We start from the raw sequence: 26,701 nt of genomic DNA on the forward strand, positions 1-26,701 counted from the left end.
TGGCGCCTGTTTTTGCTCGTACTACTGCTTTCAAAAATAGTTTCTAGGACTATTGCCGACTGAAACTCTTTACCAATAAGTGATTTTCAATCCGAAGATATTGAAAAACAACTTGAAGCTTTTTTGTCTAGTTTAGTTTTGAATTATGTATGAATATGACGTGTTGGCAGTGGCTGAGTGAATTATTTATAGACTTTTGGTGCGTATGTTCACTGTTTACCTGCCGTAACACTGCTGGCTAAGAGCCCTATAAGTCATCCGATTATGTGATGTGACAGTGTACAACTTTCTATTTTTTGTAGTTGTTGCCCCTCCTGCTAGGCCAAAGTATAAGCCTGCAGAAGCTGTAAATAAATAAATAAACAAACTGTGCAGAAAATATACTCTGACAAAATCAGCTTTAAATACATTAAAGGGACACTAAAGGCAAGTATTAAATCGATGTTCCTTGTTGAAATAGCGGTCCGGAAACCACATAGTACTTTGGGCCAAGGAAGTGCTTATTTTTAAATGAAATCACGTTTTAGTGGTCCACATCGGGTTAGCGCAATTCAAATTACCCGCCTCAAGCAAGACGTCTCACGTCACTGTTGCCGTGCACAATGTTGCCTGGCTTTACTGTGCAGCCACCGACACTAGTAGCAGAAGAACGAAAGCAGCCGGAGCCACTGCAGCAACAACGGCCATTGAATAATTTCCTGCCATTGGCTCCGAGATGGCAGACGTGCTTGGTTCAACTGGGCCCCGCTAGATGGCATGGCCTGCCCAGTTTAACCAGGTGAAAATTGAACTTTTGAACCACTTTCATCATTCACCATAGTAACGTTTGGCAGTTATTTTTTTCATGAATGAAACAGAATCAACCAAGCAGCATGTTATTATACGTATCTTAATGCACGGAAAATCCTTTATTTAGTGCAGCTAGTTCAATTACTAGTGACTAATTGTAAGCTGAAACTTTTTTGTAAATGACTTTCTCTGTAAGTAAGGCACTGCTGTTGATAATATTCTCTTTAGACATTGTAATTGTAGTATCGTGCGTCGAACATGACGCACGGAGAACACGGGGCACGGCACGAAGCGCGAGCCGCCAAAAAGTATACAACAGCCGATAGCCAAGCACAAACTGATTTATTATATACAATATCGTGCAAATATTCACAGGGTAGTGCCCTTTAAGGGCGAAAATACTTTGCATCAAACCGAGACCGAAACACACCACAGTAATATACATTGAGCTTTCACTCTCACGTAAACTATTATTTGACTTTAGTGTCCCTTTAAACTAGCACTTAAAAGATACATTAAAAGTATTACTGCAAATGAAAAATAGCCACTGTTGCAAGTGCACGTCATATAGTTGCGACGCATAAGAGTATGTTTGCCCACTACAGCAGACTCTACATATGGAATCTGAAAGGAACAAAAAAAAAAACCACCAAATTTACAAGATTGTGAGTTGACTACAATGTAGGTTGACTACCCTTATAATCCCACAGCCAAAAAAAAAAAGGAGCACGAGCACATTTCATGAATAAAATTTATTTACAATTCCTAGGAAGTTGAATTCCGGTGTAGCAACGTAAATTCACGGCAGTGCTTCAAAGCTGTGCAGAAAAGCTAGCCTTACAGGAAAACGTTAAGATCATTTTTTGAAAGATTTTACAATTAAAACTAGATCTTGATTCTGGGTCGACCCCTATCCTTCGGCTTTCAAATTAAGAAAAAATAGATCAATCTACAAACATGTAAATATGGTATGTTCCATTGAAGAGGGCAGCTAAGAAAATGTCACTGAAGCAGCTAACAAGTACAGTGGAACTTTGTTCATATGATGCGGCAATTTTTTTTAAAAGACCAAAGCTCTAGAAGATCGACTTAAAAAGACCCATTGTGCCAATGCTCATCAGTCCCGCCCACTGACACGAACAGCCCGTGCCCCCACTGCATTGAGTTTCCCGGTACGGCACAAGGCGAGTATGAGCGACAGGTCTTCGTTTCTAGAAGGGCTGCCACAGCCCACTTTGCACTTAAGTTCTGGTGCTATACTTTGGACATTCTCGCATAGTCTGTGACAGGCTGTGGATCGACTCTACTTTGTCTACACCAAGGAAGGACCTAGCTCAAGTCAAGAAAGCCACGTTGAGCCCGTAAGATCAACAAGTCCTGTCCATGCTCACCACTTTTACACAGCTAGTGAAAACTTCTCCCTTAACTTACTTTAGGCCAATGTCCCTTGGAAATTATGCACTGTCATGCATTTAATATGATCACATTTTTGCGAAAAAAATGAATAGTACTATCCCAAAAACAGGTCTTGACCAACATATCAAGAAATCCTACATTCATTCTTAAATACACAAGCTTAAGCCACGTTTATACAAAACAAGTCGCAATTCGCACATTGCATAATCGCAGAGGACACATCAGCGTTAGTTTGGCAGCGAAAAGATTGCTACCAACAGCAAGCTATGCACTCGAACACACTTCGTAGCTTTGTTGTGAATGCACAGCTAACTTCAGCATCTGTTTTTTACTTTCAACATGAAAGTGGTTTATGCTGGGGTCCACCTCGTCTTTTCTGACTTCCTTCCATTATGAATATGACGTAGTAAAATATATGCAACAGATTGCAACGAAAAAAAAAAACGATAATCAATAGCTCGGCCACAGGGTGTCGAACCAGCGACCTCTTGAACAGTAGCTTGTGGCGCTAACTACTACGCCACAGTGCGCATGTAGTCAAGAGTGCTAACCGCAAGCCATGTATATAGACCATATACCATTTGGCGGTCCTCAGAGCTCCTCAGATTCAGCCTATTTTCATCATCAGTATCAAGATGAGGCCCACGAGCACACGTTGGGCCCGCCATCTCCTATCGTGTTTCGGAGAGCGTTGTCTCCACGAAGCGTGGCCTGCATTGCGCGCGTGCTTATTAGACTCTTGTTTCGAGAGAGCATGAAGGTCACTTCGCTCGCAGCCGCGGTCGCATTTATGAAAGGTGCATGCTGCACACACCCAAAGAAGCGAGCATTGTGACAGTTGTTCGCGCTTGTCCTATGTATACTTGTGCATTTGTTTCGTACACCTTTCCTTCTGTTTATACTGCGCACTTTAAGTGTTGAGCTGTGACAATTGTTAGCCCGCGCTCCGAACATGATTTGTGCTCAAGGTGCACGCTGCAAGTTCTGAGCTGCTGCTGCTTGCTGTTCTTTGAGTGAATTTGCAATTTGTTGCTGTAGCATTGATTCCTTCGGCCTTGTGGCGAAACATTGCAATATAAACACTCAACTACCTCTCTGAAGACATGTCTCACTTTCGTGTTTTACCGATTTATAGCAAGCGAGATCAGTTAGATTTTTTAAAAAGAATTTACTCCCTTACGCGTTGAGAAAAATAAAGTGTAGCATGAATTAAACCAGCTACTTCCGTCTTGCTCAATAAAAGTGAATTCCTGCTGGTGTATGCACGTCTTTCTTTTATTTTTAACCTCTTTGGTTAAGGGGAGATGTGGGTCGACGCTAGTTTTTTTCAAAATTACCGATTTTCTATTTTCGGCTGTTTTGATAAGGTTAGTACCTCTACTGCTATGAACAAAAAAATACATGACACGGCTTAACTGGAAACGCTTTAAAATTGCGTCTAAAGAGCACAAGGTGCCTGTTAAAAGGCCCTAAGTGTGCAGTCTTCGAGCTCCTTACAGCCGATGATGCGCCGCCACTCGCCATTGTATCGCATGAGGAAGTGTAGAGCCTCACTCTTCAAATAACGACAGTTTCCCTCCTGAAGCAGCGTAAAAAATAATAAAAAGAAGCACGCTTCTGCGCATTTTTCAAGCGCCGCGAATGGCTTATCACGTGGTACAGATCGGGGACTGCCATTGGCCACTGCGCGCCTGTATGTGCTGTGATGCCTATTTGCGGGGTCTATGTCTTGTCAAGCAGCGCAACTGAACAATGCTTTTCTCGTGTATTTATCTGCATTATGAATGAAAAAAGCCATTGCTCACGCGTGAAAGCCATTGTGCGGTGCGCTCTTTAGGAATAGGCTACGAGCAGCTGGTTCGATTTGTGGCAGTTGTTGGCTTGCAAAAGCCAATGCCAATCCAAAGCAAAAGCCAATGCCAAAAGCCAATGAAAAGTGATTCACCGCCATGAGCGGGAAAGTTCGTGATGGGGCAAGGGACGACGTCAGTGCCTATCTTGCGAGGTCGAAGGAGCTCACAGTGAGGGAACTTAGCGGGGACGACAATGCCATTATGTACAATGGTATGTGGCACAAACGTGGCCGCAAGATGGCATCGGCACTGTTGTGTCACTTGACACTGGACTTAGTTTAGATTTCGCAGTCCTGTTGAACTTCTTCCTAGCTTGCAGTGGGCGCAAGGCTCTGCCAGATGGAGCAGAAGAAGTTTGGCAAGCGTTTCATGGCCCTGTCTGTGAGCGAAATGTCTGTGAGGAGTCGGCTCGAAAAAGCCGAGAGAGACAAACTCACGGTGCTGGCATATTTTAGTGGCAGTGGCCACAACAAGAAGGACAGTTCTTTTTGGTGTACAAATTTTATCAGATTTAATATCTTTCATCGATAAAAACTTAATTTTAATATTAAAAGTAGTTTTTCTCCAAACACAAGTTTTGCCATTTTTTTCAATAGCGCTAATAAATTTTTTCGACAAATTTTTCGGACGAATTCGCTCGTGAAAGTTGGATTTTTCGGACTAAATCGCTCGTTTTCAGCCCTGCCACGAACCCGTATGGATGCTGGCTTGACTAAGCTTAGTGGTTTAACATTAAAATGGCTTTTCTGCCTCCGAGATTGGAAAGCAAACGTCATATTTCAAGTTTCGGAGGCCGTGTCTGCTTTAAAAAACGCAGCACTCGACCATTTTTTTCGTCTTCGGTCACGCATAGTGGTCAGCACTGTCGTCATCGCATCGTACAGGGAAGAGGCGGAGCTGTGCTGTGGTGAAGTGAATGTGCCTGCCACGATGACATTAGGGAGTTTCAGAACAGCGCACCGCGAGCCCTTGCGGTGCGGTCGCTGCTACTGCGCATGCGTCGCAACGCGAGTCGCCGTTCGCGGCCTGCCCGCAGAAAATCCAAAAAAGCGTGCGGCGATCACGGCCCGTGAAGTGTTGTGCGTACCGTCCGTGGATTGGAGTTTACGGTCGGAGCAAAAGTCCCTAGACTTTTCCCTAAGGGGAGCAAACGCCATTCTAAAACTTATAATGCGTCCGCTATTCGCAACTTTCAGTGACTATAGGGGGCGCGACAAAAAAACGAAAATGGCTGTCGATGCGGTGATCCCCTGCCTGCGCGGAGCCTTCGCCACAGGTGTTCTCACTGCGTGGTCGCCACCACTTTCGACTAGGATAATTTTCCGTGGCATTTGAATTGCCATGAAGGAAGCAGCTCATGCTAGAGTGCATAAATTGTGGGACACGCGGGGTGATCTTTCATCACATCCGACGTCCGACGCGCTCATGTAGCTCGGTTCGGGGACGTTTCGTCACACTGCATTGCCGAATCAGGCATCCAGCGTGCGTCAAACTCTGCAGATTTTTGCCATCCACTCAGTCCGACAATCGCGCGGCCATATATCAACAATGGTGAACAACACAGGAGACTGGTGACATAAGGCCACTTGTGCTACTGGTCCTTTCTTTACCACTCTGATCAAATTCACCGAAGGTGCCGGCTTCATGACAGCGAAGATGGGTTACAATTGTTTCATTACACAAACTAATGCTTAACCCAATAAACTTGTGCTACAATATGTCACTTATTCGAAAGAGCGCCTGCTTACAAGCTACGAGCAAGCTTGGGGACCGTGACAATGCTTGGAGATTTCGCAGGTAAACATGCGGCAGTGCAGGCACTCTCGCCCAACCGGATTCTCTGCTGCGATCTTCATATTGATGTTGTGGAGAAAAGTGCTTGCATGTCTCGACACAGGCATAAGACTAGAAATGTCAATCACCCTGATGAAATTTGAGCACCCTAAACAGGCTCGCGCTCGATCGCAGACTGTGGCGATGTCTGCCCAACATGCTGCGCAACCGACACAAGCTGCTCGCATGTGCCAGTTGTGGCGAGCTGTTACGTGTTTATCACTCGTGAAAGCATATTTGTATTTAGCGTGTTGTTGTAACTCTCCTCCCCACTTCCCGTCAATAAAAAATAAAGAAGGCACTCGCCTATTGCGTCAGGATTACGCACCATCGTATAGCACAGCACGCTAAGTGCAGTGCTGCAGAGTTCGGTGGCACGGGCTAGATTGTCAGCCACGGTGGTGGAATTTCGATAGGGTTAAATACAAAAGAACGAACAGGTGCTGAAATTTAAGAGCACTTTAAAGCACCCCAAGTGGTCGAAATGAATCTCGAAGTCCTTAATACACCATCTCATCACTCATCATATTGTAGTTTTTGTAAACAAAATCTAAGCAGTTGTGTTGCGTCCCAGAAGTGGCCACAATGTTATTGTGACAAGTTTCAAGATGTGCAGCTCGATAGCCCGCGGCTTTTCCGTCCCCATCCGAAAAGAAAACCAAACACACTTATGACGCTTTTCACGGTGTAGTTTGACCATTGCAGTCCGCAGCACATGCGATTGCTGTTGTATTATTTGCCCATTATAGAAGTTGAAAGGTTCTACAACCTTGCACTAACAAAATTTATTGTACATTTCCCACGTGCACAAGAAGTTGTCTGACAGAACGATGACGAAGTACGGATGGTGCGTTGTCGCTAGGGAAGTTTTCATTCTATCACAGCTTTCGCCAGTTGCTGTATGGCGGCGTCACCATAGCTGACAGTTGCGAATACCAGTAACGCCCGCAGCACCTGCAAACGTATTCTAAAGCTCCCTATTTAAAGACTCCTCTCGTGTGGACAATAACAATTTTGTGCGCGGAGCCCACAGACGAAATTCTTTTCCAGGTTGTGCCGCAGCCAGAGAACGGTTCGGATGATGATGACGATGACCACCCGCAGCTGTCGGCGGCGGAGATCCCCACCGCGGTGACGCTTTTGTCGAGCACTTACGGTGAGATGCCACCTAGGCGCAAATACAGGCGAACCAAATTGCTTCCAAGCGTAGTATGAGGCAAGGCAGAATCATGGACTTTTTAAAAAGCCTGCCTGATTTAGTAATGTTCATATTTCTAACAAAAACAAATTTTTCTGACTGTTAGATTTTTCGAACTCTTTTTCGGTCCCCGCCAGGTCCAAAAAATCGGTCAGCGACTGTATTTATTCATATTTTCAACAAGACAAGGTCTTGCTCACCGTCAGAACACAAGTAGGCGGTTAGCCATCTGACGTGGTCATGCATTAGCATGGGCAAATATTCGAACGAATATCACGATATCACTACAAACTGAAATGATATAAAATGAATGAACAAAAATGCATCTGACTACATGTAACCAATGTAAAGGTGCTATCACCCCCTGTGTCGTAGTTTGCACCTCGTGGCTCACAAGTGTCTCGTGGACAGGCCGTATTTAGGGTTAACAGCCGCCAAGTGAAAGGTGGCGCTGTGCTTGCGCAGGTTGTGGGCGGACTCCTTATGGTAAGTTGACTGTCGGCAACCCTGCATTTGCAGCAGCTTGATATGTTGCTTGAGGGTTGTATTGGGAATGTTGAACAAGTTTGTTTAGCTGGTCACTAGTGACGTATTTGATTTGGCTGGCGATATTGTCGCTGCAAATGTAGTTAAATGAATGTACACATTTGTTAGGTTTGGTTCTACCCCGTCTGCATGTTCATGCCCTCCGACAGTGAGGCGGTCTTTTCAGATAACACACCTCGTCGAAAAGTGGTTTCACACGAGGCTGTTATGCTGTGAAAGCACTCATCTTGGGGATATGTGCACTGCCATGAAGCCACACTCAAGTTAAATGTAGATTATCCCGGGTCTCGATTCATTACTTTTCGAAGTTGAAAAGCATGTTGTAAGTTTTGCAAGTTTTAAAGCCCACCAAGTTTTACTTTATTATAACTTGCACCTTCTGAAAAATTCAGAGTCTGCCATTATTTGATTTTGTTTCCGCTTCAAACCAAGAAAAGTGACTTCGCACATGCCTTTTTCCAGTTCTTTTTTTAGTTGGGTCATGACAAAAATGCTCATTTTTAAAAAATTATATGCGATTCATTATCCAAACTCCTCGATGAGAAATTATTTGACCAAACCACTATTTGCTCAACACTGATTCGAAACCTCAAATTTACTATTCGTTCATCCCTTGTCAAACAGCCACATCCACATCCGAAGTTCGACACTGACTTCAGTACTTTTCACATTTTCTTAGCTGTCTCGGCTAATGCTGTAGAAAGAGAGGAAGTGAGAAAAAAAGGAGGTTGCTACCTGACGTGAGAAAGAAACAGGATGACCCGCCGTTCAGTCCCACTGTGCCGGGACCAATGGCATCAGCCAGCACGTTGAGCAGCGAGAACACGCCACTCATCACCCCAAAGCCAAGGCCGGACACTGCAGACACACAGGAGTAAATGAGTGACATCGATGACCAGCGGCAGTCGGAAAGCAATGGATGTGCATCACAGAGTAATGATTTGACACCGGCTTTGACCCAGAGTTCTTCAATCATACAAGATGCCTATTCCCCCTCCCAAGGCCTCACATATCAAAATCCAAACACGCCATTGGCTTAAATTGTGGGGGTCTACTGATCGTCCTGTCGTCTACTAAAAAAAAAAGAACAAATTAATAAACACGTGTGACGACGCCAGCACTGCATGCGACACTGAGCAGCTTGCAAGAAGCGCACACAGGGCAGTGCCGCCGCTATCTGGTGTTTTGCATTTCTTCTCCCAGATGGTGCAAAAATCTGTAGGTCCCCGCAGAATCACTTATGGGCATTTGGTTTCAAAATGCAGTTTTAAAAATGATACGATTCCAGAACTATGGCTTTGATTAGTCGACCGATTCGTGAGCCTTAACATAATGTGGCAACAATGCATGGGCTGTGAAAGATGCCCTAGAGGAGGATAACGAATAAGGTTCGGCAACCAGTGGCTCCTCAACATGCATGAAAGACTTGGTACATGAGCTCCTCTGTGAAAAAAAATCCAGCTTGATACAGCTCTCTTGCACGACTAAAACGCTAGCCAAGCAACCAAAAATACACAGTAAAGACAAAATACTGAAACAGACAATGCAATATAGTGTGATTTTCCAACTGCGGACAGTAAAAAACTTGTCTACACACACTGCCATCGATTTGTGCACTCTCCACCGGAGCCCTCCTTTAATTTCACAAAGGCTGCCAAATTTAACCCTGTATCATATTTAATACATTGAATATGATACCTCAATGAGGCTACTAAAAGCTACTATAGGTGTCACAATAAGTAGCTATTGTCTACACACACTGCCATCGATTTGTGCACTCTCCACCGGAGCCCTCCTTTAATTTCACAAAGGCTGCCAAATTTAACCCTGTATCATAATTGATACATTGACTATGATACCTCAATGAGGCTACTAAAAGCTACTATAGGTGTCACAATAAGTAGCTATTGCAGATTTGACATGTTATGAAGAAGGTACAGTGACTTATATATTATATGATAATTAATTATTTCCAATGAGTACTAAGTAGGTTATGCCTCAAACCAAATTTCATTTACATTTCTTTTATGAACTGTACAAGAAGAGTAAAAAGAGTCAGCATTTTCTCACAATTTTTATGAAGGCATAATAGTTCCTGGGCATTACAGGGTAAAATATATCGTAAAATCTTCGTACATTCACCTGTCAATCTGTTGCACAAACGACAACCACATCACATGCTAAATACAGTCAAACCCCTTTATAGGAGACACTGATGTAACAGACACCAGTGGGCCTACACTGAAACAGGGGTTGATAGGAAAATGCAGCCGTGGCACCCTCCTTATTAAAGACTCCAGATAAAAAAAGAAGAAAATTGCCCCTCTGTGCATATCTCTTGTAAAGGAGTTAAACTGTGGATGCAAATTGACAGCAGCTTTATTTTATTCGTGGTCATCTTAAAACAGAAGCAGGTCCTAAAAATTGCAGAACTGTAAGCAAGACCTCCCACTAGAATAGTCTACTCTCAATACAATGGACCATGATAATTTGGCGAAATAAGTGCGTTCTATCTGAAGTCTAATATCCATACTTCGTGGTGAGAGGGAGGGGCATGCGTGCGTGCACTGTGTGACGATTCTGATCAGCGTTATGGGACAGGCTAGGTCTGCTGGTTGCATTCGCCAGCATGGTTACACAAGACTTCAATTACTAGCAGCGGCTATTAACAAAATTGCAGTGCAGTGCCGTTACAATGCAGGAATGCCATGTGGCTCCTGCACAGCAGCAAAGCTTAGTCCACTAATAAAATGCTTTTTCATCGGTTCCTGTACATCGGCTTCGAATTATTTCTCGTTTGCGCAGATGCGAAGACATATCTGCTGAAGTAAGGCCGCTTATTGCCGGAAGCGATTTTACAGCGGTACTCGCCTGCTCGAAGCACCGGAACATCTTGCTTTCAAATCATGGTCGCAGTGCCTAACAACGTTACTGCAATGAGCGAAAAACATTTAATGCAAAGCACAAAAACTTTTTATTAACAACTACTTTGAAAAAAGTTAGTGATCAATGATTGGCGAGCATCCTTGAGCGATAATGTTATCACTTTGCACCCTATTTCACTCAGCTGCAACACTTCAAGACTGCAGTCGTCTTGCTGCAGCTGAAAGTATGCCTTCAATTCATTAATGCAGTCAATCACCTGCTGTGAAGTCAGCTTTACTGCAAGGGACTCGTCTTCTTGCTTGCTGTCATCTAATGACAGCTCAGAACGGACTTCGATCGTCGCTCTCACCTCCTCATCAGTCAGACCTCATTGTCGATGATGCTGTTGTCAAATGTGACGAAGTCAGATGAGCTGTTTGCCCCGAATGCCTCCCTGACTTGAGGCCACACAGACGGGGATGATGTTTCATCTGGGACACACGACTCTTCATCTGCACTGTCGTCAGTGCTGCCATCATTTTGTTGAAAACCAGCCTTCCTGAAGCAATTTTTAATTACTGTACCTCTGACTTGCTACAAACGCTCGCCAACACTTCCACAGGAAGTCTGACGTGTATATTCGACGCCCAATTTGACTTGCTGCCAAACACTCACCAACACTTCCACAGGAAGTCTGACGTCTATATTCGACGCCCAATTGTTCTGCATGTTATCGAGTAGGCGTTAGACAAGGCGAGTACGGTAGGCAGCCTTCACAGAATGCACGACTCTTTGGTCAATTGGCTGGAGTACCGAGGTCGCATTTGGCGGAAAGTAGGCCAGCTCAATTGCTTCCATCTGGGGTGGCTTCATGTGGCTGGACCAGTTGTCCAGAATGAGCAGCACTATTCTTTTCTGCTTTATCATCTCCCGGTCGAACTGCAATAGCCAGGTGTTGAAGATGTCCTTCGTCATCTATGCCTTTGATTAGCAGTCCACTCAACTGGCATGTACTTTACGTGCTGCAAGGCGCGAGGCTGCTTGGCTTTCCCTATTACACACAGTTTTCTCTTCTCGGTGCCAGTCATGTCACAACAAAATAACACGGACAAACTATCCTTGGAGCGCTTACCACGGTGACAGTGACTGCCGGAAGCCGTGTAGGTCCTGTTCGGCTTGGCCTTATAAAAGAAACCATTTTCATCTGCATTAAATACGTCCTTATGACTGTATCTGGCACGAAGCTCTGGTAGCTTGTTGGTTTGCCATTCGGTGATGGCGTTGACACTCACGCTATTGCGTTCATCACAAACTTGCATGAATGTGACGCCGTGCCTTGCCTTAAAGCACTCCAGCCATTCGTTGCTGAAAGTGACGCCGTCGTGTCGAAGGACCACAGCTAGCTGTTCGGCTTGTTTCCTCAGTAAGAATTCATTCTCCAGAATATCGCGGGATTGGGCATCATGCAGCCACACGTGTAGTGCAGACTTAACGTCCAGGTATGTTGCCTCACGGAGTCTGAAGCACTTGGGATTAATTTCCCCTGACACTTGCTTGCCAGCAATTCTCTTATTATTCACAATTGAACTCATAGTCTGCTAGGACAGTCCCATCATTTTTGTGATGTCCGCCTGTTTCTCGCCGCACGCAACCGCATTCACTATCTTGAGCTTGTCATTCAACGAAATTTGCTTCCGCTTTCAGAAGGCCATTATGTCGAAATGAGCAAATAGACAGAACAGTCAAGCACAGAAACACAACGACAAAATGGCGTCAACTAGCTACGTCCGTGCATAACCTCGCCAACGTGCTCTCAGACTTGCTTGTCTGGAAGCTTGGCTTGGCCGAAAGCCACCAATGTTGCTAGCTGCAATTAAAAATTACCGTGGCTTTAGCTCGCAGAAAGCGGCGTGGTCAAATCTGTTATCAGAACGTGTCAACGCGGCAAAAGTCTGCTATATGCATGCAATTTTGAATAAAGAAATGCTGCTAATTTAGTTCACTGTAGCCGATAGTCCGTTGTATCGCAGTCCATTCAAAGCGAACTTCGCTCCAGTTATTTAATACACAGACCAAACTAAGGCTGAATAATGGTTCGTTGTATCTGAAAGCTCCTTGTGCATCATAACGAGTGCAGACTGTACACTCAAACCTCATTAAAACAAAGTTGCATTGTCCAGAAGGATAAGTTCGTTATATCTGAAAATTGGTTATAAAGGTATATTCCTAGCACTATATCTATTGCAAGACTGTTCTTCATTTACTTTGTTACAACCGATATTTTTCTATATCTGGGTTCGATATATCGAGGTTTGAGTGTAACTTCAGAATATAGTAATCGATACATTATATTTGCAATATAGCATCGGCAGACAGAAAAAGTTAACAAAACAAACAAACAAGGAAGTACTGACACAAAATTTAAACATTTTCGGCTAGTTGTTTCAAATAAAAACACAGCTCTCTAGAACCCTAAATACAGTGGGAATGCATGGAAGATATTTTTAATACGGCTACCTTGAAAAACCACTTTCGGTTTCGGTATCGAAGTGGAGCTCTGCAGTGACATGTCAGCACAAGCCTGAATCACAGGGAAACTGCAACTCGCGCCATACAAGCACCAGCTCCGTCATTTCTCGTCGCACGTGGTTTCACGTAAACAGCGATGAGTAAATTGTTGTCCAGTGAAATTGACAACAATTTCTGTAATTTAGGCCGCTTGCAAGATGTTGACTTCGCAAACCCAGTCATCTGTGTTGACTAAGTGTAATAATGTCCATTATGGTGGGCGCCAACTTGAAGCTCCTCGTTGACAGAATATTTAAACTTAAAAGTAAAACATTTTACTCTTTTTCTCTGGCATCTGCGTACGAAGACTGTTAATATTGCACATCGCGGAAACGAAACATGTTCCTCATGAAGTGCCTCAAAATCATGTCAGTACTCCTTTAAATGCAAGATGCTTAAAACAAAAGGAAGTTTCAAGAATGTGGAAGTTTCAAGAAAGTCAATAAGAATGTAACAATTGGCACGTTTGAGAAACAGGGGGTATGTTGCTCCCGATTTTTTTAACCCAACATTGACACCTTTTTAATGAGAATCGGCTACCAAGTGCAGTTACTAATTGGCTACCGAGTTCTGACACTTAAAGAAGCTCTGCAACACTTTTCCAAGTAATCTTTGAATGCTTTCATTAATGTCGAAAGCCTCAATAATCAACTACTGCAAAGATTTTAAGAAGTACGAGCGGACTTACATGATTTTGCCGCGTACTTCAAGCATTTTCTCTCTTTTTGTGATGCTTAAATCAAGCAGTGACTGTGGACTTTTGTGTTTATGACACAGTCATTTGGGTTGATAGCATCATTTGTCGAAAGAAGAGCAAGTGGTTGCCAGCTTACCCTGAGAATTGACTGCAAATTCCAGGCTGCGCGCTGTGCTCTGACGATTGGCTGGCACGTTCTCGGGAGCCTTTACTACAGAACACCAGCATTTTCTAACTGAGCTGAAAAAACGCCGCAGAGCCCCTTTAACCATTTGAGTGTTTTTGCTATACATGTACGGCGGCAGTTTTTCATCGCACCGCGTCTTTGTCATATGGGTGCATTTTAAATCCTCTGATTAAAGTTTTGCAGAGTGAAGACAATGTATGCTCACTCGGAGGTGCTGCTGCCACTCAGAACTTACAAGACATGGGAATGATGGTGCTACTCTTTATGCGGAGATAAACAGAACTGATTGCTAGCGTCGCTGCATTGTGCAGCCATGCTGATGAGCGAGGCCCCTATGCGGTTTCGGTTGCGCCCCATAATTGCAGCAACAGAGGTGTATGAACCTTTATTTTGTGTTCTTTATCAGTATTCCCTTGACAAAATTGATTGACATATTTATTGACAGTGCTCTTAGCCTGTTTGTCACCTATGCTAATAACATCACCTATGCTAATAAAGTTTATTTTTTTAATACATTAGCAAAACACTCTTATTGTCTTTGATCACCTAGTTAACTCTGTCCAAGGTGGCCACATGCAGAGACGATGCCGCGTGTTTGCCAGCCCAACTCGTCACTCCAAGATGAAAACAGAGACACGTGTTATGGGTGCAGACAGCAATAAATCCCTGTGCGTAGACTCGTGTTTCGAAGGATACCACACCCTGAAACCCTCCGCAACGATTTACAGCTCTCAGTATTGTCGACACACATACACAAAAAAAAAAAGTTTTTCACTTTCTTTTGTATTTTTTTCTTGACTTTCGACATGTCATGCATTCGAAAACTGCAATAAAATTAATAAAGTTAACTGACCATCTAATACAGCTAACTGACCACCTCAATGAGTTAAAGAGTTATGCCACTCACCGTAGGAAAGCGTTGTGCGAGAACTGGACACAACAGCGCCATCTGCGCCAACCTCAGTCACCTTCTTCAGACCCAACTCGGCTTTCCTGCAAGACATCCTTTCCTGAGCGGCGGCCATAGAAAATACTTCGCAGAATACGGTACACATATTTTAAAGGTGCACTTTAGGAAGACGGCAAAGGTCAGTTATGACTGATTATGTGTTCTTTTGAAACTCTATAACCGAAAAAATTTGGGGTAATAGGTCAATTACTAGAAGCAAAAAAAAAAGAGGGGAATCAAGGTTACAGAGTTGGTTTTTAGTTTTGCAGTGAGACCCAAGTTTCAACATGACATAGTACATCAAGGACCTGAATGCATTCAATAATAAATTGACTGCCATAAAAATTCGAGAAGCTTTACGTTCACTCCATAACACTCATATAATTTGATTAAGTCTTTACTGATAAAAAGTCATCATGGTGGCAGCTGGAACTTCATGATTTCGGTCATGATGATGAGCCGACATGCTTGTTTCCTTTTATTTTTCTCCTATCTTTTGACTTGCAAAGTGTTTTTTAGCCCAGGAGGGTGGTTTATTAGGTATAGTAGAAAGTGATTTACAGATACAACTAAAATAATGTTGCCTTTCGGGGTCTCATAAATAGAAGGCCTTTTCATTTTGAAATTAATGATCAAATAGATCTGTAGAATATTTTTCAATGCTCTGTAGAGAATACCAGTGTTACTTCTCAACTTAATATTAACATATCTTAACCTTTCCAATAACTACAGCAAAAAGACAGGTAAGCTGAATAAATTTAAAAAAAACTGAGAATTATAAGTTAAAATGCTCCCTATTACATTAAAAATTGCATCATAAGGTATATTCAATCGTCGTTTTTATACACCAACAGCATCTCGTCATTAAAACACCAGATTCCGATTTCGACTCACTGGCACATCACCATTGTATTGCGAGCTTAATATATTATGTCGTAGGTTCTATAGCAGTTCACTTCACCACGCACCTTGCATTTTACGTCTCTCACACATTTCACTGTGCACGGGTCATTAATGCGATGTTCTCTGCCCAAGTGTGCGTACTGTCGCTTGCTCATCGCCATTTTTCCATTGCACAGCCAAAGGCTGAAACGCCCTTCTCTACCAGATCGCTTTTATCCTCACCTCACCTGCCTTCACCGAAGAATTGACTTTTTTGTGGCCAATCACTGGAATTTTCGTTCCTATCACTGGAATTTTTGCCCTAATTGACACTCCCCGCTGGGGTCTTTTGGCTAAATTAAATGAATAAAATAAAACCTCAGTAGAGTTTCTACCATTTAAAGTAAGCCCGCGAAATATAAAATGAAAGTGTCACTGCACTCAAGTGAAATTGTATTGCAATGCTCTAAACCATGTTTGAGCGCAACAACCGTGCATGTAGACAATGAGCGTCTCGCTTATGAGGCGCGAAAAAACTTCCCTGCCGCATGCCCCCGTCAAACATGCTGACGCTAATGTCTAGAGCTGAGTCTGCTCATGTCACCACGGTCTGCAAGCCAGTTTTTTTAGCTTGAAGCGTGGTTGACAATACTATATTACTGCTAGTGCATAAGCAAAACGACATGGTTTGGTTTCGTATTTTGTGGGCTTTATTTAAACACTACACAAAATCACCATGTAGCGTGTACGTTGCCATAAAAAGCTGCATTGGTCATTTTAGAATACCTCCTACAATGTAACCAAATGCCCTTGGCTCTAAAGTGATTAAAGCTTCCACATAAGTCACCTTAGTTAATTAACTAAGCAAGTGCAATACACAAAATACCCTGACAGGCACCAGACATGGGCAAACCACGGATCATTGCTTTCAATCGGCTGTGGTTAACCACTCTTTTTTAAAATCTTCGGTTCTCGCTATGTGAGACATCCTGCCTATACATATATGCAGCGAGATGGCTGGCGACAAGACCGCAAAATGCTGGCAGAACGATTCATTCTCCAGGCACCGCCCAAGCTTAAGCACGAGAACTGTAGCAAATAAATTGGCTTCACAGAGCGCATTATCTGTGCTTAAAATTTATAAATTTAAGACAGCCCTTGCGACAATGACAAAAAACAGTCTTTAGTACTTACGCAACCTTCATCCTAAAGAAAAAAAGTGTGACTTCAGCTGTTTCGTTGGGTTTGCAATACACAACAACCAAACATACTTACGAGGCTGCTATCCTGAAAGAGAAATTAGGATCAGTTGTTTCGTATCCTTAGGAGATTGCACAATCATAGGTGCCTGCTTTCAGAAGTGTGCGAGTTGGTGTGGGAGGAAGGTACAGATGTCACGGCACCCTGTGTTAGGCCACCCCGAAGTGGGCATGAGTTGCCTATAAATACACTGCGGTGTCAATACGAAAATTCGCAGGTTTGTGCGAATATTCGAATGAATATCACAGCACTCAAATTCGCTTTGATTCGATTTAAAATAATTGAGAACTTTAAACTATTCGAGATGTATGCATAGGAGTATATCAATGCACATCTAAGCCCCTATAACGTTGGTTTCAGTGCAGTAGAGGGGTGCTAAGACATGAAAGCACCTAGTTCAGTAATAATAACCTGCTTGTAACTTTTCATAAAGGTGGTTTCACTGCTGTGAAGTGATGCTAAGCCGTGAAAACACCCATTCAAAAGAAATCCACACTAACGGAAAGCCCCACTTCAAGGTTAAATAAACATATCACTGTCACACCGATTCACCATTTTTTATTTGATAAGATTGTTATACCAGTCCATATGCTTCAATTATAGTGAACTTCGAGACGTAACATGTCTTAGAGGTTACCACTTGCATCCTATCAACAGTCCTGTTACTTTTCAAATTGTTTACACTTCCTTTGAACAACAACAACCAAAAGTTAGCATCCCCACAAGCCTTGTCTCAATTAAAAAAAAAATTGAGCAGGTTAGTTCGTTCATAAAAAATGCCCCCATTTTTCTTTATGATGTGAGATGTATACTATTAGAACATCGATTCAAAATCATTCGACCACAATCACTATTTGCTTCAAAATCACTTCATATCTGAAATTCACTATTTGTACAAGCCCACAAATTTGTTTTCGTGGGGCTCTTTCATTGGTCTGTGAGGCGCTCACCAATGCTTCACCATGAGGTATGTAACGTCACTGAAGTGTTCGCCGTTCTTGAGCGCTTGGATTTGACGTACCAGAATACAAGAATAAAGTTTAGGTAGTTTTGTGCACGACCTACTCTACTCCTGACCTGCCCAGAGAGCTCCTCTTCAGCGCCCACGTTCTAGTTCATACATTCTGCCGCTGGGGCCGTAACCTATGAGCGGCGTGGCGCTATTCAGCACCTGTACACTGACATCACCTTCCCTGTTTGTCATCAAATTTCGACTAACAAAGCGCTCATAGTGCGTATTTATTATGCACAATTTAAAATTATTCAGAAGTAAATATATTAGGTCATTCAGTTTTTTTTTTTTTTTTTGCAATCAAATGGATATGACAACACATAGGCTGTCCTACATAATGTAAATCTACGGGTTCCCACATTTGTCAACCAGTGTGCTACAAATATTTAAGCACACTCCACAGCTTGCTTGACCAGCAATCTAAGCGAAGAAATAGTCACATATATGCCGGCAGTTCACCACAGAATGCAGGGCTTCTTCTTCAAGCGCCGTCAAAACAACTGTAATGCAGCAGGCGAACAGTTTATAGGTAGCGCCACCAATAGTGAGCGGTTAAACGAGAGCGGGGACACGCATTCCCATAGGAACTCTACTATTTGAGCAGGTCAGGAGCACAGTAGGTCATAGTTTTGTGTCTAGCACGCAACCTGAAAAAAGAGGGTGTTCCGTGTTCACAATTCACTGCAGGCCACGCGTTCTGACAAACAGCTCACAATGGGCTCAATTTTCTTTCTTTCTTTATTTTTACATTTTGTATCACAATGATTCACCAAAATATACTACTATTGTTGCCTCTCAACATACACCCTCTTGTACAATGACCATCAAGTATTATGCACAAGCTTAGGGATCTGAAACGAGCAGCCTGCGCACCTTTCACGGGTGGCCCCACGGCTATCCAAGGAATTGTAGCCTACTGCGATTAATAGCGCTCTGTTCGGGTAAGCTACAAAGTGGGCACGGGTCTCAAGCATTACTTTTTTTATGAAGCACCTTATGCAGTCACTACGAGATTAAACATCACTGTGGCACAAAAACTCTTACATTTCAGAATCGGTGAGCAGATTTCAAACAGTACCGGCATCAGCTTTTTTCTCGGAAAATGATGTCAAATCCCCTTCATAAACGGACCATTTGTGAGATATGAAAGAAGTGGGCTATCAGACAGCAACCTTAAGTGACATTTGATAGACATAGAGCCATAGAAAGAAAGAGAATGAAATGAACGCATGGCTCCGTACACACCTGAGCACTCGGTAAAACAGAAAGCGGCCGGCTTCCTGGAAAGCCACCGAGCAGACGACTCCAAAGGCCAACTGCTTCCGTAGTGGCACCACCGCAAACCAAACAATAGACGACAGCAGCAGCGACAGGAGCCAGAAGAACGCCCTGCGTGTTTTGTTGTTTCTTCATTAATGCAACACGCGGCGAGTAAGTCGAAAAGCTCTGCACAAAGCCAAGCAATGATGTGAAAATCAAGAGTGCAGTCAGGGTGCCGGCGAGTGGAGACGTGTGCGTCAGTACCTGACAACAGAGCCAGGTAGCGGACATGACCGGGGTCAGCACACACCAACAGAGCACGCTCAGCTGGGCCCATCATTAGCTAATCAGTCTTTTCTTGAAAACCACAGGCCAGAGATCACGAGAGGGACCCTACCCCCCTTTGTTGAAGTCTGGATGGATTATTCTCTGTGTTTCACAGAGAATAATTTATGAAAATGGGCGTTATTCAAGGTCTTCAACAGGTGAGCTTCCCCTGAAAATATTTCCTGGTGACGGGCCTGTCATACTATGGTTTGTATTCTCCTGGAATCCAGTCAGCCTTAATGACCAGGGGTTATCCTGCCTATGTACTAAGTGCCCGGCCCATGTCTTTTTGATTTCAACTATAATATCCTTAACCCTAGTTTGTTCCCTGACCCACTCTGCTCTTGTCTCTCAAGGCTACCCCTATCATTTTCCTTTTCATTGCTCTCCGCGTCATCTTCACTTTAAGCCCCCAGGTTTCTGTAATGCAGCTACTACAGTACACTTTTCTCTTGGCATTTAGTGGCAGACTACCATTTCTGATTTGAGAATGGTTGATGAATGTACTGCACCCCAACCTTATTTAGTTATTTCACTCCCACTCATGGCTTATCTTATTCCACTCGCCATACCCATGGCTTATCTCATAAGTAGGGGCGTGTGCCATATTTTTAACTGTATTGGCTTATGTACTTGCCACAACATTCATTTTCGGAACATAATACACAAACAAAATCCCTTCACACGCTGCCTGTTCATCTGAAGTGCACTAACGTGTGGTGACGTCCTTAAGCAACAGCCTAGCGGGCGGCGGGCTCAGCAGACAGTGCTTCATCGGCATGCACTTTCCCTCACCCTGCTTGCAACCTGGCCCCATCATACAGCACTGGCGCACACAGAAGTCACCACTCGCACACGCTGGTTAGACATTTGGGTGGCTGTACAGATTCTCTTTTACATAGTTACACACATACAAAGTTACACGTAATGCATTGCAGTTAGACCCCTTTGTAAAAGACATGCAGTTGGGACCAATTCTTTTCTTTTATAAGAGATGTCTTTTTAAGCAGGATACCACATGTGCATTTTCTTATGAACTCCTGTTTCAATGTGTAGGCACACCGGTGCCACTTATACCCATTTTACTTGTAATAAATCGGATTTAATGTAAATCAGTACTAGTAACGAATTATTTTTTTCTAAAATCAGGTTGTAGCTAGTTTTCTATAGTAGTTCTCGTCCCCCCCCCCCCCCCCCAAAAAAAAAGATGTGGCTGTCTTGTAGGGAAACCTGCATCCTGTCAGATTTGAGGTCCCTACAAAGCCTATTTTTTACATTTTCCTCGATCTTGCCTGCAATGCTTTGCCCTATAGTCAGCAACAGCAAAGCGTGACTCTTTATAGAGGACACTAGCCTTGAGTCACTACGCAATCAGAAGCCGGTGTTCAAGGTCTTCTTATGTTACAATACCACCCTTTTCTCCAGCGCATAAATTACGAGGGTGTTCAGTGTAGCAGTTGACCTGCTAATGAAAAAACGTAGAAGAATTAGCAACAAGAGCTTTGAAACACGACTCCTGCTAAAAGTTAACAATGTGTAACAGTATCTTACAGAAGCCACAGTAAGCCTCCCAGCCTTCTCTCTTCCATACAAGTCAAAGAAGTTCATTATAGCCTGAATAAGCTTGTGTTATTGCATTATGCTAGTGAAATTTGAAGTAACGCAAAATGCAACCCTTGAGGAAGGGATAAAATTTGTCTCGAAACGTCAGTGTCATGAACATGTCAACTGGTGATAGAAGAGTGAGAAGAGGAGGAAGAAGAAACGAGAGAAAAGAGAAATATCAGTAGAAGAGAAAATAGAAAAAATAGGAAGACGAGGAAGAAAGGAAGGGCACGAGCGAGGACGTGGCCGAGACAGACGGAGGCGCGGGTGCTTGGAACGCAGACGAGGGGTCGAAGCGGCAAGGCATTTGCCAAAACCCCACGAGCACAGCTCCTAGGAAGGACGTGCCCCAGCCTTCGCAGCAATGCCCTGTCAGCGGTGGGGCGCAGGCCCACCGCTGACAGTTCGGCCAAGTGACCGCAGCCTTATTGTGATGCGCCAGATGGCCTGCCACGACACTCTGTAGACAGCGCACCAAGAACAAGCGGTACAGCTGCTGTTGGGACCCGACGCTGCGGGGACAGATGCCGTAGGAACCTGACGGTGCAGCTTAGGGCTGGGACCAGCCATGCAACGAGCTTCGTAGACGGGACGAGCCATACGACTCGACGCCAGAGTTAATTCAAGGCTACGCACTTTGGACTCTGTAAATATGACTATCTAGTCTGTATGTAGTATGTATTTTGTAAATTAGGTTTTCCATTCAGTTTCATTATCATAAACAGTTTTTCGTGTTCCTTGCTGTTCCTGTCTCGTTGAACATCTATAGAGACCACGACAAAATAGTGGCGAGCCTGCCAGGATTCGAACCTGGAATCTTCTGATCAAGGACCCCCATGATGCCTCCACTAGAGCAATAGGGGATCGATCGTCATGTTATTACACAAGCTTTGGCTCAAGAAGGTCATCTTTCATTCAACCTAGTCGAAAACACTGCTGCTGCTCAAGTGAAAATGATAATGTACATTTGAAGAATTCTTGCCAAGTTTTGCTGGTACGAAGCGACCACTTCTGCTGAGAAGCGACACTGCAATCGACTTTCTTGAGTCAAGTAAGGAAAGCAGAGTGAAGGGTTGTTCTAGAATGTGAATGTTAAAGGGGCCCTGAAACACTTCTTCAAGTAACCTTGGAATGAATTTACTGGAAGAGCTTATTGCCTCATGAATTCAACGCCACAATAATTTTAAGAATCCGTCCAGTGCGAGTGAAGTTACAAAGGTTTGTCGCATGCTGCGATGCACTCTCTCATCTCTTGTACCGACGAAAGCGCTGGAAGCTAAGCAGGGAGGAATGCAAGGCCACAAAAAAATGACAGGCGCGCTTTGTGACCTTGAGCACTTTTTCTTTTTTTTTCCTTCGAATAAGTGGCTTTTTCAGTGTGATCGCACACGCACACGTGGACAATTAGCGGCCTCCTGTGGCCATCTCTGTAACGAGCGAGCATGCCATGTTCAAATCAGCCAATGGCTGTTAGATGGGTCGTTTACGTGTGCTTTTCGGGCACAAAACGTGATTTGTTGAGAGGAGAGAAAGCAATCTTTAGCTGACTTTGACAAGTTATTGTGAATTTCAGGCCGCGTGCTGTGCTATATTATTTGGCTCGTGTGTTGTCCGGAGCCTATACTACCGATCTGCACCGTTTTCAGATCATGCGCAAAAAGTGTTGCAGGGCCCCTTTAAGGCCTGCCAACACCAACAAGAGAAAATACAGCGAAGACGTTACATTAAGGCAAACGTAAGTAGGCAACAGGAGACGATCCATGCTTGGAATGTTAAAAAGACAATACATGTAGATATATGCTCAACGCTACCACAGACAAACCTTTTGCCTGTGCTGAACACCTGTAGCACTATGCGCATCCTGGATAATTTTAATTTTGAATCCTCCATTTACATTTTCCTTTTTTTTTTTGCACATTTTTCTGCAGCACGAAAAAGCATTGTCGGGGGAATGAAAATGTGTTGCACTGCCCCACTAGAAGTCTATAACCTATGGTGGTGAAGTGAAACCCCTCCAAACAGAGTGTTCAACACAAAGAATAAAAAGCAAAGGAATGAAAAAAGGATTTGTTAACACACTTACCTAGCACTGTCTCTCAGACGCTCTAATAATCTTGACAAATTCATGTGTGAAACTCAGATTACAATTATGAGGCATGCCACGGCAGATGGCTCTGTAAAATCACATAATCTGGTTTTCTTCATGTTGCATAGACATAGCAAAGTACATGAACCTCCAGCCTTTTCCCAGCAAAATGTGACAGCCGCAGCTGGGATCGCACCCACGACTTTTGTATCAGTGGCTGTGCCCCGTAACTAATATAACACTGCAGTGAACTCACCTACTTCCTAGGCACGGCCACAATGACAAGAAAAGAATGTTTCTCTGAGTCAGCATTTGCTTAGCGGGTCCTAGTTAATAAAGCGTTATTGATGAAACATTGTGAGACATAGACATTCAAACGCATTCAGCCATAAATTCGCACGTCGAGGGTTCCAAGCCAAGCAAAAATACTGCATAATACACCTGGCATTGACACAATGAAGCACACCTGTGTTTAGAAAACATAGTCATCGATTTATAGTACTTGGTACTCTACTATGGGAGAGCATAAAGCCATCCAGTGGGCCTCTAGGGGCCAAAATATGCTACATATGGTGTGCTCTGGTAATACTCCCGTGTTTAGGACAAATGTTAACAACTGACGGTACTATATGGACCCTACTATGGAACAGCTGTACGCTATTACGAAGATGACACAAACTACGCGAAGGGAGATGGTGTGTTTAGAAAACGTGGTTAACGATTTAGGGTACTTGGTACTCTACTATGGGAGAGCTAAAAGCCGTCCCGTGGGCTCACACTTGATGAGGCCACATCGACAAAAATTGGGGCTTGAGAAGGAGCAGGGTGCTGTTGCGTGAATAACGGGTATAACCAAGCTTTACGTACTACACGCATTCGCATTCAACTTGCTTGCTCTAGGAAGGGTCACAAGGAGAAAACAGCATATATCGTCAAGCCAGACACCTCACACACAAATTGTCAGTCAGATTTGTAATGTACGGGGGCTGAGATCGGTCAACGGAGTAACCAGCTATCCGAGCGAGTGAAATAAACGATCAACGAGAGATCGAACCACTTTCTCCCAACCGATCTTAAACTTCCAAGAACACCACGAAAGATTGATGACCGTCAATAGACAGGCGCAGGGTCGAGGCACCCAGCACGTTTGTTAAACGTACACTCAGTCGACCGGTGAAATCATAGAATGCGCAAGCACAGCGCAGCATTGGAGACCACACGCACACACATAACGAAAAGGCTGTAAACATGCGAATGGGCAAGCCATACACTTCAGCGCTAGCAGCAGTTGGGTGAACTCACGCGGTGATTAATATGATTATGCGGATCGGGTCCCTGGCGATGGTGATGGCGAACATGGATAGCGCCGGTCCGAAACCGATCAGGGCGCAACCGATGAACTCCATGAGCGTCATGACTCCACTGGCAGTCCGACAGCAATGCAAGAGCGCGTCAAAGCTGCACACGAACACGGCCGCACGGTGGTGCGGCCCGATAAATATACGGTGAGCGTAACAAGTCCGAAGGTGACACAAGCGAACTGAAATCACATTAAAGACACATTAAATCTGTACGATAACTGGCCCCTCCACTCATCACAGGAAGACAGAATGGGAGGCGGAAACGAAACGAACGCAGTTGATACATTGACATCGACAACAAGATACATTGACAATTTCATCGCTACCGCTTGCAGCGATCCTGGCCGCTGTCTGCACAAACAAATAAATCTTGATAATATGACCCAAAACGACGAATGCGACGTTTCTTAGCATAGAAGTGTGGCAGCTTGGGCTAGTTGGTATGGCATTACGATAGTTATAGCGCGAGAACAAAACGACGACACTTTCGTGTCCTTCTTGTCTCTGTGTCGTCGTTTTGTTCTCGCGCTATAACTATCGTAGTTTCTTAGCATGTCACGGTTCAAAGAAGGAAGAACTCATTCCGCGAGACCTCGTTAAAATTTTACGATCGAGTTTTAGGTTTGTTTTTGAAATCTCTACACATTACGGCATAATCATACGAAAGACGTAACCGAAATGCTTGAAAGCATTCAAGTAGCCAAAGTAGGGGGGGATAGGGGGGGGGGGGGGGGCTTTAGTGTTAGGGTGGCTAGATCATAGCAGTGTTGCGGAATGGGCGCATCAATTCCATTTTAATTCCATTCCGGTGAACCGCAACTTGCCGCAATTCCATTCCTTTCAACTCACCGGAATGAAAGAACTTAGCCCACTCCAACTCCAGAATCAATTCCATTTTAATTCCATTCTGGGGAATCTCAACTTGCGCAATTCCATTCCTTTCAACTCACCGGAACTTAGCGCACTCAAACTCCAGAAATGGCCGGGCAGGCCAATTTCATTCCTACAATATCTCAACGCAAGAAAGGCATCTTTATGCTTCCGTTTCACATGACACCAAAAGTAGCGATTTTTGGGCTGCGAATTCGCTCGTAGAGAAAATAAAGGGCAGTTCGCTCCCGCTGCAGTGGTCCGCGGCGAGCTTCCAACATGTTGGAAATTTTCGCTCTGATCGCAGCGGCGGGAGCGATTTTTGGTCGGGCCCAGTCGAAATAGGGCTGGTCCGGCCAAGCCGTCGAAAGAGAGTCGACAAGTTTGACTATAGTTAGCGCGAGAACAACACGATGACACAGAGACAAGTCTTTCGTGTCCTTCTTGTCTCTGTGTCGTCGTGTTGTTCTCGCGCTATAACTATCGTCATGCCATACCAACTAGCCCAAGCTGCCACACTTCGACAAGTTTGTTTTGGTAAGACTAGCCGATGCTGAGCATTTTAAAATGAATTCAGACTGGAAAGTGTTCTTAAATGACGAAACAAGCGGGTCCTTCGTTACCGTTCACGGTAACTTCATGATATCATAATGCACATATTATTACATTACAATCGTGTCTGTCACATTGAGCAGTGGCAAGAGCTCGCCGCTCCAGTCGCAGAGCGAAGATCGCGGACCGTTCGCGGGCCATGTGAAACGAAACCGTCATTAGCGATGATTGCGAACAGGGCAATTGGAGCGAACGGAACGAATTTTTTTTTCGCTGCAATCGCGGCATGTGAAACAGCCATTATTAGGAACGAGCGCTCCATAAAGCTGATGTCATCAGATGCATTAAGAGGGCTCACCGGTGCGAGCGTCCACAGAGAATACATGTGTACTTTTTGAAACTCTAGCTCGTCCGTATTTGGTCAGATTTGTACGAGGTTTTCGGCACTGCATTCCTTTTTAGTGAATGGAGGAAATGTTCCGGACAGATTTGCTACTCAGCCTTTTATTTATTTACAAACCAGAGGCAAATATCCAGAAAAACGGTACTTACTGAGTCTCGCTCTTTTTTGTTGTCTTCCAAAGA

At 44.0% G+C, this 26,701-nt stretch overlaps 1 protein-coding gene across 2 annotated transcripts in view; it reads right to left on the reverse strand.

Moving 5' to 3' along the window:
- Positions 1-24,976, reverse strand: part of LOC119181466 (gamma-secretase subunit Aph-1) — a 40,935-nt gene extending 15,959 nt beyond the window's left edge. The window contains exons 1-5 of one of the 2 annotated variants that reach the window (XM_075884169.1): positions 24,636-24,976; positions 23,331-23,421; positions 19,301-19,444; positions 14,860-14,945; positions 8,371-8,493 (exon numbers count right to left, since the gene is read on the reverse strand). In XM_075884169.1, coding sequence (XP_075740284.1) covers positions 8,371-8,493; positions 14,860-14,945; positions 19,301-19,444; positions 23,331-23,374 — 397 coding nt within the window. In that variant the 5' untranslated portion in view covers positions 23,375-23,421; positions 24,636-24,976. The remainder of the gene's footprint in view (positions 1-8,370; positions 8,494-14,859; positions 14,946-19,300; positions 19,445-23,330; positions 23,422-24,635) is intronic. The other variant, XM_037432720.2, reaches the window with a different exon arrangement.
- Between the last annotated feature and the right edge of the window lie 1,725 nt (positions 24,977-26,701).

The sequence above is a fragment of the Rhipicephalus microplus genome, unplaced genomic scaffold (assembly GCF_043290135.1).
Source record: "Rhipicephalus microplus isolate Deutch F79 unplaced genomic scaffold, USDA_Rmic scaffold_24, whole genome shotgun sequence".
Classification (NCBI taxonomy): Eukaryota; Metazoa; Arthropoda; class Arachnida; order Ixodida; family Ixodidae; genus Rhipicephalus; species Rhipicephalus microplus.